The sequence below is a fragment of the Podarcis bocagei genome, assembly GCF_964188305.1.
Source record: "Podarcis bocagei genome assembly, chromosome: 16".
Classification (NCBI taxonomy): Eukaryota; Metazoa; Chordata; class Lepidosauria; order Squamata; family Lacertidae; genus Podarcis; species Podarcis bocagei.
In genome coordinates, this window is record NC_138142.1 from 25,756,401 (window position 1) to 25,772,493 (window position 16,093).

At 43.8% G+C, this 16,093-nt stretch overlaps 1 protein-coding gene across 3 annotated transcripts; it reads left to right on the plus strand.

Moving 5' to 3' along the window:
* The first annotated feature begins 5,032 nt into the window (after positions 1–5,032).
* LOC308576331 (arylacetamide deacetylase-like 4) lies at positions 5,033–12,174 on the plus strand. 3 transcript variants are annotated; one of them, XR_014003180.1, is made up of 4 exons: positions 5,033–5,251; positions 8,641–8,857; positions 10,396–10,459; positions 11,017–11,151. XR_014003180.1 is itself a non-coding variant. In XM_081175587.1 (4 exons), the coding sequence occupies exons 2-4, from the start codon at positions 8,731–8,733 to the stop codon at positions 12,060–12,062; spliced, it is 966 nt and encodes a 321-aa protein (XP_081031713.1). In that variant the 5' UTR covers positions 5,034–5,251; positions 8,714–8,730; the 3' UTR covers positions 12,063–12,174. The 3 variants fall into 3 exon arrangements, 2 of the variants coding, with proteins under 2 accessions (XP_081031713.1, XP_081031712.1); XM_081175587.1 differs by lacking the exon at positions 11,017–11,151 and adding an exon at positions 11,288–12,174 and having other exon boundaries at positions 5,034–5,251; positions 8,714–8,857; XM_081175586.1 differs by lacking the exon at positions 11,017–11,151 and adding an exon at positions 11,288–12,174 and having other exon boundaries at positions 5,035–5,251.
* The last annotated feature ends 3,919 nt before the right edge of the window (positions 12,175–16,093 follow it).

The following is a 16,093-nucleotide window of genomic DNA, read 5'->3' on the forward strand; positions in this document are numbered from 1 at the left end:
TCGGTGGATGACATGTGGATAATCTCACTCTGCTTCAAGGCAAGACCTACCTATCGCTTTCCTGCCTTTGTGCCAGTCCAGCGTATTGTTTAAAAGATCAGAGTACTGTGCCACAGTGACTTCGTATGGGTTTCCTTTTTTATTTTTAATCCCTTTCCCATTAGCTAATAGCTAATGCTGTTCTAGGCTGCATCAAGATAATAATAGTGTCCTGGTCAAGGGAAGTAATAGTCCTATCTATACTGCTGTGGTCAGACTGCACCTGAAAAACTCTGTCCAGTTCTGGGCACTGCTATTTAAGAAGGATATTGATAAGATGGAATGTGTGCAGAGGAGGGCAATCACGATGACCAAGGGTCAAGAAGAGGAACGATTGGGGGAGTTGGGTATGTTCAGCGAAGAGGAGACTGGGGGGAGATAATGATAGCCATCCTCAGATACCGAAAGGGATATCACATGGAAGACGGAGCAGGCTTGTTTTCCTCCTGCGCTGGAGGGTAGAGCTCAGTCCAATGGATTCAAGTTACAAGAAAGGAGATTCCAACTGAACATTAGGAAGAACAGTAGAAACTGTTTGACAGTGGAACAGTCTCCCTCGGGAGATTGTGGTCTCCTTCACTGCAGGTTTTTAAGCAGAGCTTGGATGGCCATCTGACATTGATACTTTAGTCCAGAATTTAGGACCCTTGAGGTCCCTTCCAATTCTACACTTCTATGATTCTATCATATATGGCAGACCACATTTGGTGGGGTGTGTGAACAGGATTCTCTTGTGATTTGCACTACAGGCCCCATTTGCTGCATCTACCATAAGCATTTCTATAGGGGTGATACAATAGAACATGTTGAACTGTAGAGCTGGAAGAGACCCTGAGGATCATCTAGTCCAACCCCCTGCAGCGCAGGAATATGCCACTGTCCCATATGGGGATTGAACATGCAACCGTGGCATTATCAGCACCACACACTAACCAACGAAACTACCAGGTGGCTTTTTAGTTTAGAACAAAAGGTAGCTGAGGACCGATACGGCAAGAGGTTTTATGGGGATAGAAATACTTCTTTCATCATGCTAAAACAGGTTACTCAATTTAATTGATAGGCAGGGTATTCAGGGCAGGCAAAAGGGATTTGGAGTTTAACAGACCAGATACCATATTTTTTGCTCTACAAGAAAAAAAAATATTCTGAATCTCAGAAGCCAGAACAGCAAGAGGGATCGCTGTGCAGTGAAAGCAGTGATCCCATATTGTTTGACTTTTCCATCTGAGTTTCTTAGTAATTATATGTAGCAGTTTCCAATATCAATCTTTCATAATAACATATCGCAGTCATAATCATACTTCCTAACTTTTATTATCGTACATTTTCTTCTTTATATATTTAATCCTAATTTAATCCTTGGCCTAATTAAGTCGAAAGAAAATGTACGATAATAAAAGTTAGGAAATATGATTATGACTGTGATATGTTATTATGAAAGATTGATATTGGAAACTGCTACATATAATTACTAAGAAACTCAGAGTGATTACATATCTTTAATAATACAATATTTATTCAAATAGACTTTAAATTTCTTTCAGTCGTCTTGGTGTTCCTCTTTTTTCTGGTCGCGGATTCTCCTGGTGAGATCAGCCAGCTCCATAAACTCTATCATCTTCATCTGCCATTCTTCAACCGTTAGTAATTCTTGTGTTTTCCATTTTTTGGCTAGCAAAATCCGTGCAGCAGTTGTGGCATAAAAAATACTTTTACATCTTTTTTGGGCAGTTCAGCACCTGTTATTCCAAGGAGAAAGGCCTTTGGTTTCTTCATAAAAGTATATTTCATCATTTTTTTTAAAATCATTACAATTTTCCCCCCAGAAGTCTTTTACCTTGGAGCAAGTCCACCACATATGATAAAAAGTACCTTCCTTTTCTTTACATTTCCAACATAATTTATCACTATTGTGGTAGATCTTCGCCAATTTAACAGGGGTTAAGTACCATCTACACATCATTTTCATTACATTCTCCTTTAACATTGTACTTGCAGTAAACTTAACCCCTTTCTTCCAAAGTCTACCCCAATCCTCCAACATTATATTATGTCCCACATCTTGTGCCCAATCAATCATAACCAATTTTACTTGCTCATCATTTGTATGCCACTCCAATAATAAACTATACATCTTAGACATATTTTTAACATTAGTATCTAACAACTTTGTTTCCAATTTGGTTTTTTCAGTTGCAAAACCTTTTTTCTTGTCAATCTTAAATAGTTCATTAATTTGGTAGTATTGAAGCCAGTTTACCTTGTCTTTGATTTGTTCAAATGATTTTAACTTAAATCCCTCCCCATCATCAACCAATAAATCTAAATATCTCAACCACTTATTTTACATATTAAGCTTTTTTGTGCCTGCGCTTCCATTGGTGAGATACTTTCGGGTGTTTTTCTTACCAAAAGGTCCTGATATCTAATCCACACATTGTATAGTGCCTTCCTAATTATATGATTCTTAAAACCACTATGGGCCTTTATTTTGTCATACCAAAGATATGCATGCCAACCAAACCTATTGTCCAATCCCTCTAAATCCAATTTTTTTTCATTTTCTAGATTAATCCAGTCTTTAATCCAGCAGAAGGCTGCAGCCTCAAAATATATCTTTAGATCAGGCAGGGAAAAACCTCTTTCTTTTGAATCCGTAAGTAATTTATATTTAATTCTCAGTTTTTCCCCTTGCCAGATAAATTTGGACAGGGCCTTCTGCCATTCTTTAAAACATTTGACATTATCAATAATAGGTAAAGTTTGAAACAAAAACAGCATTTTCGGCAATACATTCATCTTAACCACTGATATTCGACCCATAAGTGAGAATTTTAAATTTGACCAAATCTCTTAAGTTTTTTTTTATTTCATTCCATACTTTCTCATAATTATCTTTATAGAGATTCAAATTCTTTGCTTTTAAGGGCACACCCAAATATTTACGGTAACCTTCTTCGTAAATGCTATGCCTGTTTTTTCTATAAGGGTTTTTCTTTCATCTTCATCTAAATTTTTGTCCAATACTTTGGTTTTGCTGTTGTTTAATTTAAAACCAGCCAGCTGCCCATACTCCTGTATCATCTCCAGTGCTTTCACTGCACTGGTCTCTGGATCCTGAAAAGTTAGAACCAAATAATCAGCAAAGGGTTTTAATTTATATTGCTTAGAGCCCACTACAATACCCTTGACTTTCTCTTCTTTTCTCAAACAATTCAGCAAGACCTCCAGGACCAAAATAAATAATAGAGGGGAAAGCGGGCACCCTTGCCTGGTTCCTTTCTCAATTTTAATTTCTTCCGATACCACATTATTAATAATAATTTTAGCTTTTTGTTCAGAATAGATCGCTTTGATACTGTTTAAAAATTGTTGACCAACCTCAATACTTTCCAATTTTTTTCCATAAAAAGCCAAGAAATATTATCAAAGGCTTTCTCCGCATCAATAAACATTAATAATGCATTCTTTCTAAATGTATTTAGTATTTCTTTTAGCCTCTAATATTTCCAAAATATCCACTATATTTCTACTATTATCTTTCATATGTCTTCCAGGCATTCCAGGCAGAAAGCCTGCCTGGTCTTTATGTATATATTCTGATAGAACTTTTTTCAATCTATTAGCCAGAATATTTGCAAATATTTTATAATCCACATTAAGTAGTGAGATTGGTCTATAATTCTGTACATCTGATCTCTCTTGCTCAGATTTCGGTATCAGAGTTATAAATGCGTCTCTCCAGGTTTCAGGTGCCCTCTCCACTCTCAATATATTATTACACACCTCTGCCAAAGGCTGTGATGGCTTTGCCTGTTGCTTCCACCATCCCAGAACAAGATGGCCGCCCAGGAGGGGACAGGTCAGACTTCTGCTCTGACAGGGCCCAGTGTTCTGAGGCAGGGACTTCACATTCACCCACATGGTACACGTGGATGAGTAATGCTCCTTTCTGTGTCAACTGAGTTGAAGGGCCCAAAGTTCTCCCTGCAAACACTGAAAGTGAAGAGTGCTAGTAAGACAATCCTTTCTGATTCAAGCAAGGCCTGTTACAAGGGAGCTCTTCTTCTGTGCCCTTTCCCCCACAGCAATGTTGGCTTTCCTTCCTTGACCCCATCACCTCCACCCTATGGTGTCATGGCATTAGGTGCTGGCCTGCAGCATTATCTTGAGGACAAATCAACACTGACTACCTTTCATTTGGATTACTGCAAGGTGTTATACAAGGAGTTGAATTTGGAAATGGGCTGGAAACCTGAGTTAGTGCTAATAACGACTGCAGGGACATTGATTGGCACTTGACAGGGGAGTTTAGGCAAATTCACACCAACGAACATACACCCACACCCTGTGTGAGGAATGTTAGAAGTGGGTGTGAGATCCTCAAATCTGAACAAAATTGGTGAAGCAGCAGAGAGTTTATCGATTACAAAATAACGTACTTGTTAGATCAGGTGTCCAAAAGCAGACACACCCAAAAAATAGTAAGACCGAAGCTTATATCCCTTATACCCGAGGCAGGTTCCCTCCTGTTTCCCCATTGGCTGGGTATGTGCAGGGTTTACAGCCTATCATATCCACCCAATTAAAATACTAAAATCCCCCCCCCCTTTGTTGACATCTCCCATTACTCTGAATTTGATTACCATTCCTCCTAATTTCTTTTCTCCTTCTTTGGTCTGTGTCCCTATACTTTTACACATTGACTCAAGCAATAAAGCCACATACTGACAACCCTTAGGCATAAGCAAGCTCTATATTTGCTGAAGCATGCGTCCATTTCAACTGTCAGCCAACCTGTTTTCGGGCATTCTAATCACGAGTCATTCTAAAGATAAGCTGTTAAGCAAGTCTATGGTTAGCCTGCACCATATCACCACATTCCTAAACAATTTGTTTTCTTCTCAGCTGAGAGATTAAGTGGGTTGGCCAAGGATGTTCTCTTGCAGGTGACACGGAGTGTTCTTGTATAAAAGCCACCAGCATTGGCTAAGGCGAAGTCCTTGTCTCTGTGCGTCTGAGTTGAAGGAAAATGGCATTTGGTGGAACTCTGTGGATGCTGATATTATATATGACCATTTTCATTCATTTCTTGCTGTTAGTGTGGGGAGTTTCTTATACTCTTGCCAGGACCCACGTGCCTCGAGGACTGAGCCGTCCTGCACCATTGATACTTTTAAATTTCTTAGTGGGATATGGATTTGTACTGGTAAGTTTATTTTACATATATTACAGGGATGAAGCGACACCTCTATAAAAAGGGCTGCACCATTTGAAATAGTTTAGAGAAAAGGCAAGTAAGAGGTGACGTGATAGAAATGCTTAAGATTATGGAGAAAATAGAGAGAGAAAGGTTTTCCTCCGTCTCTCACGACACTAGAACTTGTAGACAACCCAATGAAGCTGAATGTTGGAAGATTCAGGACAGATAGAAGAAAGGACTTCTTCACACATACCGTATTTTTCGCACCATAGGACGCACTTTTTCCCTCCTAAAAAGCAAGGGAAAATGTGTGTGCGTCCTATGGAACGAATGCAGGGGGGAGGCAGGCGGGAAAAGCCCCCAAGAGCCGCACACAAGCTCCGTGAGCTCTTGCGGGCTTTTCAACAGGAGGGAGAAGGGACTGACTGGCGGCATCAGTCCCTTCTCCCACCTCCCAGAAAAGCCAGGAGAAGCCGTGCAGCCCTAGAAGTGCGCGCGGCTTCTGCCGGTTTTGCGGGAGGTGGGGGAATCCTCCCGCCTCCCAGGAAAGCCAGGAGAAGCCGTGCAGCCCTTTTAAAAGGCGCGCGGCTTCTGCCGGTTTTGCGGGAGGTGGGGGAATCCCCCCGCCTCCCAGGAAAGCCCGGAGAAGCCATGCAGCCCTTTTAAAGGGCGCGCGGCTTCTGCCGGTTTTGCGGGAGGTGGGGGAATTTCCTCACCTCTCACAAAAGCCAGGAGAAGCCGCGATCCCTTTAAAGGGGTTGCATGGCTTCTGCGGGCTTTTGGGAGAGGTGAGGGAATCCCCCCACCTCCCAGTAAAGCCAGGAAAGCCCTGTGCAGCCCCTCCGCCAAGGAGAGGCTGCACGGGGCTAGGGGAAGCCAAAACAGCGAGCGGGATCCATCCCGCTCGCTGCCTTGGCTTGATCCATAGCTGCACGCAACCCCTCCGGCAGGCAGAGGTTGTGTGCAGCCTGTACGCTGCTCTTTGGGGCTGCGGGGGGGGGGGGAAAGATTTTTTTTCTTGAATTCCCCCCCTAAAAACTGGGTGCGCCCTATGGTCCGGTGCGCCCTATGGTGCGAAAAATACGGTAATATGTTCAATCCATGGAAGTCACTCTCACAAGAGGCAGTGATGGCTGCCAAGTTGAATAGCTTCCATTGAGAAATAGAGAAATTCCTGGAGGCAATAGCTATGGATGCTTCTTAACCAGCTCTGGCTCTAGAGATGGAGGCAGCAATGCTTCTGAACACCAGTAGCTGGAAAACACCGGAGGGGAGAGGGCTCCTGTGCTTGGGTCCGGGTTTGTGGGTTTCCCATTGGGGCAGCTGGTTGACAACTGCGAGATGCTGGCCTAGATGGGCCATTGTCCTAATCCAGCAGGCTCTGCTTTGAGGCATTCCCAAAGGAAAGGAAGGATTCAACTCTGGTTATGAAAATACACACAGAGGCTTGAACCAGCAAGACTGGTTGCGTATAAATACACACAGAGGCTTGAACCAGCAAGACTGGTTGCGGTTGTGAGTCCTAGCAAGTAGTATTCAGCGGCATACAACCCACAATAGTGCAAACATACCTATAGCCTCCTCCATGAATTGGCCTAATCTATGATTAGATGGGCTCAAGATCTTGGCCATAATACAGAGATGTCCCAGTGGGGAAACTTTTGGAGGGTTGAGGCATTCACAAACTAAAGGAAGGGTTGAACTCTGATTAATAAGAATACACACAGAGGCTTGAACCAGCAAGACTCTGGGAAGGGTGCGTATAATAATCTCTGTCTCTCTGTGTCTCCAGCCCCCTCGGCCCCAGGTCGTTTTATTCACAAAAGAACTTTTGTCACCGTGTTCGTAAGAACCAATCAGATTTCCTCTGAGCATTTCAACAAACCCCACGTGGGGACAAAGTTAACCTACAAAAACTAATTACCGTAAGCATGCATATTTCTGGGGTAAACAAAACAGAACTACAAAGGAGTGCATCCAGCAACCCCGGAAGTCACAAACAAGCAATATACATGATAAGAAGGAGGCCAGGAGGACAGGGATCATTATCACCTTCATTTGAGATTTGTTTCCTGGCCCTAAGATTAACATCCTAAGGTTAACATATCAGAAAAGCTACAACAAAAAAAGCTGCCCACTATCTTTCACAGCCCAGGATACATGCCTGGCATAGCTGTCAACTTTCAGATTTGAAAATAAGGGATCAGCAGCCTCGAAAATAAGGGATCAGCAGCCAGAATAAGGGATCACAGGTCCCAAAGTAAAGAGCTCAGCTAATTTGTAGGTGGGCTTTTGCCCTTGCAAACAATCGCCGCACCCTCTTTTCATGTTTCAGTCATTTTGCTTTGGTCTCTTGTAATGTGCTGCCACCCAGTGGCCTTCCTGGCAAATCGCATCAGGTAATTCAGAGGTGGATCCCAACATAACCTTTCCTTGCTTCTCATTCTGTCCCGCTGACGGTTACTTGGTAAGTGCTGCAGTTACTTTCCATAAACAGACCTTTCTCCTTTCCCCAGACCAGCTCCGTCAGGGCTATTGCTCACTTCCAAGCCTCAATATTACAACACCGTCACCGCTTCTCTGGGAAGCGCCGAGCAAAGGCGAGACCCCAGGCAATGCGGCCGATTTGATCGGCACAAAGCATGCAAGCTCCACCCCCCAGTCGTTCTTAGACTCCTTATTGGGTGAGCAACGCAGCCAAGCAACACAGCTGGAGCCTCCCTCCTCCCTGGCTGGCAGGAGGGAGGGAGAGGAGCTGCTTCCTTTGAAACCTGGGAAATTTAAGGGACAATCCAGGACAGCAGCGGGAAACGGCTCTGGGATAAGGGAGTTTCCCGCCAAATAAGGGACGGTTGACAGCTGTGATGCCTGGCAAAGCAACGGGCAGCTGGGCTGTGTACGCAAGCAGAGAGAAATGGACAGTAGAGGAAATGGCCAGAGATGCAGAGGGTTGTGGGATTTGATTGGAAATTACTGTCAATGAATTAAACCCAATCAACACCATGCTTTCACAGCTGACACAATGGCTTGATGCATATTTTATAATTCCTCATAGTAATCCCATCTGATCCCCACACTCTGGATATTTGTACTCCTACACTGCTTAGGTTCTTATGCACTCCACTGGATTTATCCTGAGTAGTACTAGCACTGAATACCCCCAATTTGTGTTGCATCTTAAGGTTTGAAATAACAGGAAGCGTACTAGGAAAGGGGAGTGGGCAGGGGCTTCACTTCTGGGCTGCTCAAAGAGAATAAGTTTCCATCCCAAGAGGAAGGAAAGGATAAACAGCACAGTCATCTGCCATGCACGGTTTCTGTTCCATAGGCAATACATATATGCAATACATATATCTAATGCTGATTTAAAATGCTAAATGTTTTGGTTTAAACAGGGAGGAATTCTGGAAAAACTGGGCATCTGCCATAGATATTCCATACTCAGGATCCTAAACCTATTAATTCCAGAAGTGAAGGACCCAAAAATGATCACAAGGGACCTGGTTTTTGATGGGGTGCCTGTGAGGCTGTACTGGCCCAAGACATCACCTGCTGGGAACAGGAAAGGAATCATCTTTCTTCATGGAGGGGTTGCACTATTTGCAAGCATCCGTAAGTTCTTTGAAATGTTTTTGAAATGCTTCACTTTGTTGTTTGTGGAGAATTTGGGGTGATACTTTAATGTAAAGGTCATGAAATGTTTGCTATGGAGGGGTGGGGGTGGTTTGTGCTGCCTCTGGGTATTTATTTTTACCTTTATGAATACTGCTACAAAAGTTGGGTACCACCTCTCTGCCAAACCAGTAGGATGGGATGATGAGAATTGTAGTTTAAGAACAGTTGGAGACCCAAGCTTGGGAAAAACCGCTCTAAAGACACTCTTTTCCTGAAAACTCAACCCCCCCCCCCATTGCCATGAGTCTGACAACCTCTTTCTGCTCAGGCCCAATAATTCCTCGCATATGTGCCAACAACCCCTTTTGTCAAGTTAAGGCCTCTATCCAATTGAGGTACTGACTTGGAAAGTGTTTTTTCCGCTGGCCTCCAATCTTCCCTTCAATACTCCAAATCAGGCATAGGCAAACTCCGGCCCTCCAGATGTTTGGGACTACAATTCCCATATCCCTAGCTAACAGGACCAGTGATCAGGGAGGATGGGAATTGTAGTCCCAAACATCTGGAGGGCCGGAGTTTGCCTATGCCTGCTCCAAATAATAATCAAAATCCTACCACTTACTAATTTCTAAGGTTTAGGGTGGTCTCCCCCCAAATCTATAACAATACAAAGAATAACAACAAACAATGTCAATAACCTGTGGCTACACACAGTTTAAAGGGCCGTCTATTGGTTAATTAGCCAAAGGCACCTGACAATATGAAACAAAGGCGCCAGGTGAGTCTCCCGGGGAGAGCATTCCACAAACGGGGAGCCACAACAGTTCTGGGTTTGGGCCCAGAAACAAATTGGCAGCCAATGCAGTCACACCAGGATTGGCATTATATACCCAAACCACGGTGGGCAACCTGGCTGCTGAATTCTGCACCAGCTGAAGTTTCTGAACTGTAGGCAGCTTAACATGGCAGGATGGGATTGTGTGGTAAGAAAACAGGGCTGAGCCTTCCTGTTCCAGAGATGTCTGGTTCTGTATTAATTCCTAATGTCAAGGTCAATGAAAAATGCCAAAGAAGGTATTTGTGCTTCGTACTTCAATGGACTTCTATGAAAGGTCTTCCAGAGATGCTCAGAATTAATTTGAAAGAAGCCCAAAGATGTGGTCTGATGTTTGTTTGGTCCTGTTCTGACTTATTCACGTATTTACACATTCATTCTGTATGGAGGGAGTCCATGGTCATCTCAAGGAGGGCTTGTTCCCACAGCTGTGCATCACTGGAGTCAAGGCATCTTTCCCAGCCAGCCTTTCACTAGCCAGTCCAAAATGGATCCCAGTCTTCGTTCTTCCTAGCACACCTTGCTTTAAAAGTATGGATTTTTTGGTTCTCTTCTGAGTTTTACCCATTGAAACTGTTGATCAGGAGGGAACAAAATGTACATAATGGTTTTCAACTAGTGATGCCCCATTTATAAAGGGTTCAGCTCAACTTAGTTGTTGCCAAAGGAGACTCGTTAAAGGTTATGTGCCCTTTTCCAGGAACTTCTGCAAGGATCTGCCATTCGCTTGCCCACGGAACCGACTCAGTGGTTATGGGTGTTGAGTAAGTATCTTCACGCTTCCGTTTCTAACCCTTCCACATGAGCCCAGAAAACGGCTGATTTTGCCAACATCGTGAATTTGCCAACCTTTAGAATGGGTGTTCACCTTTGCAGTTGCTGGAAGCTGTGGGAGGGAAGAGTACCACAGGACTCATGTTCTGATTGTGAGTTTCTCCAATGATTGACCACTGGCCACTGAGAACAGGATGTGAACTAGCATTATATTATCATGGAAAACCTCAGGCACTGGGGCTCAATGCTCCACTCCAGGCCTCTTCAGTTCTCCCTGAAGAGTCAGTGTGGTGTACTGGTTAAGAGCGCTGGACTCGTAATCTGGTGAACCGGGTTCGATTCCCTGATCATCCACATGCAGCTGCTGGGTGACCTTGGGCTAGTCACACTTCTTTGAAGTCTCTCAGCCCCACTCACCTCACAGAGTGTTTGTTGTGGAGGAGGAAGGGAAAGGAGAATGTTAGCCGCTTTGAGACTCCTTAGGGTAGTGATAAAGCAGGATATCAAATCCAAACTCTTCTTCTTCTTCCCTCTGAAATCACCGCAGACCCCCACCTCTGCACCATTGCCCCTCTTTTACATCCTCCTTGAGTGGCATCTGCCTGACTGGAATTTGACTTGCTTGCATGAAGAAAGGGGTGCCAACCTGAGTAAATATTGCCCCCCCCCGGTAAGTCCCATATTGCATAAATGATCACATGACGTGGACCACATAACCATTTGAATGGAAATGCCAATCAGCTTAGGGGGACCACCCTCCTTGGGGGTGCTGAAGGTACCTCATGTCAAATATTGATGATATATTGTTTTTTCTTTAGATTTCGTTTGGCTCCTAAGCATCCGTATCCAGTCCCTGTACAGGACTGTTTAACTGCTGTAATATACTTTCTGAAGAATGCAAAGGAATATGGAGTGGACCCCAGCCGCATTGCCATTGCTGGGGAGAGTAGTGGAGGCACTTTTGCTGCAGCCATTTGCCAAGAACTGGTGACCAGAGAGGACCTCCCAAGAGTGCGAGCTCAGGTCCTCATTTACCCATTCCTCCAAGGAATTGATTTCAATTTGCCCTCCTATCTGCAAAACCAATCAGTTCCTCCCTTGTTCAGGAAACGAGGGGTTAAATTGGGTTTGACATATCTCACTGGGAAGACAATGAATGTAGATGGAGTTCTGAAAGGCGCCCATGTCCCTCCTGATTTGAGAGAGAAATACAAAAAATGGATCAATGCTGATAACATTCCAGAAGAATTTAAAGCTAGGGGCTATGTTCCTGTAGAACCTGCTCCATTTTCAGAGGAACTTTATGAACAAGTTAAAAGAGCTGGTGAGACAATGTTTGCCCCCCTTTTAGTGGAGGATGACATAATCCGCCAGCTCCCAGAGGCTTTCATTCTAACCTGTGAATATGATTTTCTCCGGGACGATGGGCTGTTGTACAAGAAGCGGCTAGAGGACCACGGTGTGCCAGTGACATGGTATCATGTTCAAGATGGATTCCACGGAATAATGACCATGGCTGGTTTGCAGGCAATTGAATTTCCGAGCACACAGAAATGTTTGCAGAATGTAATACAGTTCTTAAAAGGTTTATAGAAATGAATGACATTCTTTGTCTTCCTATGGCAGCCTTCCCCTTCTGTGGAGGGAAATATCGTTCCTCATTGTGCCAATCCTGAAGTAAAAAGAAAAACTCTGATCAAAAGTTCCACTCTGTTTAATTTATTAAAATCACCATGGGCTCTATGAATACATAAGAAAAGCCCTACTGGATCAAGCCATTGGCTCACTTCATGCAGCATCTTGTTCTCCTGCCTGTGTTTTAATTTGACTTTAATATTTTCTCACATATTCTGAAAAGGATCTCCACTCCTCCACAAGCATTTCCTCTTTTGGGTTTCTTATTTTTGCCTTCTCCATATAGTCCAATAGTTTTAAAGTCCACTCCTCTTTTGTTGGAACTTCTTCATCACTTTTTTATTGATTTTCCAGATTTTAACCCAATTATAAAAATTATAACAAATTAATACAATTCTGTGTAAGTGACTTCCTGCATGCCGTCCTTGATCCGTCCTTATCTTCCAATGTTACTGACTGTGTTTACATACTCTTATTGAAGTAAATAGTATAACAGACCCTGAGGATTGCCACACCCCTTCTTACTGGTTTGGGAGTCTTCTCTTTCTAGAAGATCTCTCTTTTTTAAAAAAATAATGTTTATTACTTTTAAAATTTACAGAAAAGTAAAAGAAAAGAAACAAAAGAGAAAGAACAAAGAAAGGAAAAAAAGAACAATACAATACAATATATAACAATACAAAACACAACCTAATCACATTAAACTAAACTAAACAAAACCCTAACCCTAAACAAAACAAAACAATAACCATTTAAAAACATAAATCACACCCTTTCCATTCTCTATTTTTCATTCCCTTGTTTCCTCTACTTCCTCTCACCTCCTTTTTTGTATTCCACTTCTATTAATTGTTTCAGCAAACCCTTTCCATCTTTCTCTATTTTCTGTCTTATTATAAATATCTTAACATATTTTTTATCATTAAAAACTAAATACTCATATATCCTTAACTCCTTATAACATTTCTACTAACGCCATAAAATTTCTTTCCACCATTTTTCTATCATTCATTAATTTTGCAATATTTCTATATATAAACTTTAAAATCTCTAATCTTCATCCATCATCTCCTCTCCCTGGTTTCGGATTCTGCCAGTCCTTTCCGTCAAATCCATATAGTCCATCAACCTGGAGATCTTATGTCTGAGGCTCTTAAGTCTTTTCCAGGTCCCTTCTGCAGGTCTTCTTCATATTCTTTAGTGCCAAAAAGCAAATCTTGAGAAAACTCCAACCTAGCAATACTTTTATTCCTTCCGGACAAGTCAGCCAAATTTCCATAGTTAAAGCTGAGGTCTATAAGATGTTTCATGACATGTTTCAATATTCCTCCAAATCCCAAGGCCCCCAAAACTCCAGTCTCCTCCAAACCCAAGTCCATGTCCCAAAAGTCAGTTAATCCCTGCATAGAAGGATCTTTCCAACTTTCCTTCTTCCGTCCAAGCCGGGATCCAATCTTCAAAATCTGGTCTTTTCCAGGTTCAATCGTAAAAGGCCTCAACTTATAGTACTCAATTTGCTTCTGTATGGCTGAAGATCCCACTTGTATTACTTTAGGCTCAGCCTCCACAGCTTTCTCTTTCTCCTCCGCAATCTGTCCAACCAAAGTAATTTCTTGTGCCAAGTCCTGAATTGTTCCTGTATTGATGCTCACTTTTTGACTCCAATTAGTTATTTTTTGGTCCAAATTGTCAATTTTAAAAGAAGTGTCATCTGTATTCTTATGGAGCTGTTCCAGCGAATAGCTTATCTTACATAATACCATCACAATGGTTTCTCCTATCAACATTTTGAGTGGTCCAAGGTCAATCTCTAGTTCTCACACTTACTTATCATACAGCTGGTGCAGTCCTGTGACAGTTTCAAAAACTCCCTCTGGAGGGAAACAGTCTCCACTTGTATCAATCCTTTCAAGCACAATTCAGACCATAAAAATAGTTTCACTTTCCAGTTACTTTTCCTCTTTTTTAAACGCAGAAGAGGACAATGGAAACAGTATCTTTCTCTTATATAACTAGTTGTCAAAAATGTTCTGTTCACAGTCAATGAACTCTTCCAAAATTTCCCTTTTTCTGGCAGTCCTTTTCCAGGTTCGGAGCAGTGATAATTTGATTTTTCACTCCCTCCTGCAGGCTCGCTAAGTCCAAAATCCCCCCCCTCCTGCTTCCAGGGAGGGTTTTGTAACTTTAACCGATGAAAATTCAATCCTTTGCCAAAAGCTTCCAAAGACTTTAGCTTATAATGTCTTTGCTTCAATCTATTTACAAAAAAGGGGAAGGCGGACTTCCTGTTTAAAACCTTCCCCTTTTCGGTGCCGAATTAAATTATTTGAAGATCCAATTTTGCGTTCTACTCACGGGTAGTTGTTTAAAGTCCAATTGTCCACAGGAAAAAGTCAGCACTCTCCGGCAACAGCAATGCGGCTTCACTCCGCGAAAGAAGCAGTCAATTCGAAGCACCGCGCCACTCACCCCTGTTTACCTTCCCGCTTTACTGGTACCTATTTATCTACTTGCACTTTGGCATGCTTTCGAACTGCTAGGTTGGCAGGAGCAGGGACCGAGCAATGGGAGCTCACCCCGTCGCGGGGATTCGAACCACCCACCTTCTGATTGGCAAGTCCTAGGTTCTGTGGTTTAACCCACAGCGCCACCCGCGCCCCTTATAGGGGGTGGGAGGCTGGCCCAAATCTGAAAATGTGATGCTGCTGTCCCTTAGAGCAGCTTGTTAATGGTCCTGGGGAAGGCTGAGAGGAGGCGGGGAGGGGAAACGGGGAACTTTCCTTGGGCAAAGAAAGTTTGAAGAAGAGTCCGCCTGCGCCCGGCAGGCAAGGAAAGGGGGTGGGAGTGGAAGCACCCAAACACAGACACGAGGCTTAATTTTTTTTATTAGGAGGCATCCGGGGTGTAGGAAGGGGTGTGTGGTGGCGGCAGCCCGCCCTGTGTGTCATCCCTGAGGTGGGGTGACAAAAAGGCACACTGCAGGGGGCTCGCCCTGCTGCCCCATGTGCAGCAGCTCGAGTTGCCACCACTGCAGTATCCCCCTGCTGGCCCAGGGTGAGAACTTCAGTACATAACAGGACTCCCCTCTCCCTTTGGGCGTACTTGTTTGCAGCGGCGGAGGAAGCCGCTCGGGCACCTGGGGTGGCGTTTTCAGGAGCCTGTTTCCTCCCACTCAACCGCCCTACATCTGGGGGAGAGGCAGTGGACGGACCGTTTGGGCAGCGCAAAGCCTGCGAGACGCATGACTTGGGCGCACTGCAGGTGCCACGATGAGTGCCGCCCGGTATTTTGTCACCCCCTCAGTGGTGACACCCAGGGCGGCTCCTCACCTTCCTTGTCAGCTCCAGGCATCCTGCTGCCACTGGATAGAAAGACGGAGGGGGGCAGAAAGAAGCAGCCTGCTGCAGATGGAGGGAAGTGCTGAGGAAGCAGGGGGAAAGGAGAGCAAATGGAGAAAGAGGAGCGGGGTGGGATTGGGGGGAGGACGAATAAATGCTGGCCTGCAGCTTTATCTTGATCTCAGAATTAACACTGGCAACCTTCCATTTGGATTTCTGCAATGTGTTATGCAAGGAGTTGAATTCTGAAACTTCAGTTAGTACCAATAGTGACTCTTGGGACATAGATTGGCACTTGGCAACAGATCCATATCTCATCTGGGCCTGGGTAGATCCCAGTCTGTTTTCAGGTGTGCACGTCTGATCTGAATAGGCCCACGTGCGGAGTTCCTTCAGGTATCATGGCCCTAATTTGTGAAGGGTATAGATACCCTTGGGACACGGGTGGCGCTGTGGGTTAAACCACAGAGCTGATCAGAAGGTCGGTGGTTCGAATCCCTGCAACAGGGTGAGCTCCCGTTGCTCAGTCCCTGCTCCTGCCAACCTAGCAGTTCGAAAGCACGTCAAAGTGCAAGTAGATAAATAGGTACTGAAGGGAGAGGGAAGGGTTGCTTTCTATATTCTCTATACCTTGTACCTTGTACCTAAGAA

Coding starts and splice junctions, on each gene's coding strand:
- LOC308576331 (XM_081175586.1), top strand. CDS start 5,075: ATGGCATTTGGTGGAACTCTGTGGATGCTGATATTATATATGACCATT. Junction 5,252..8,640: donor TGGGATATGGATTTGTACTG/GTAAGTTTATTT, acceptor TGGTTTAAACAG/GGAGGAATTCTGGAAAAACT. Junction 8,858..10,395: donor TGCACTATTTGCAAGCATCC/GTAAGTTCTTTG, acceptor GCCCTTTTCCAG/GAACTTCTGCAAGGATCTGC.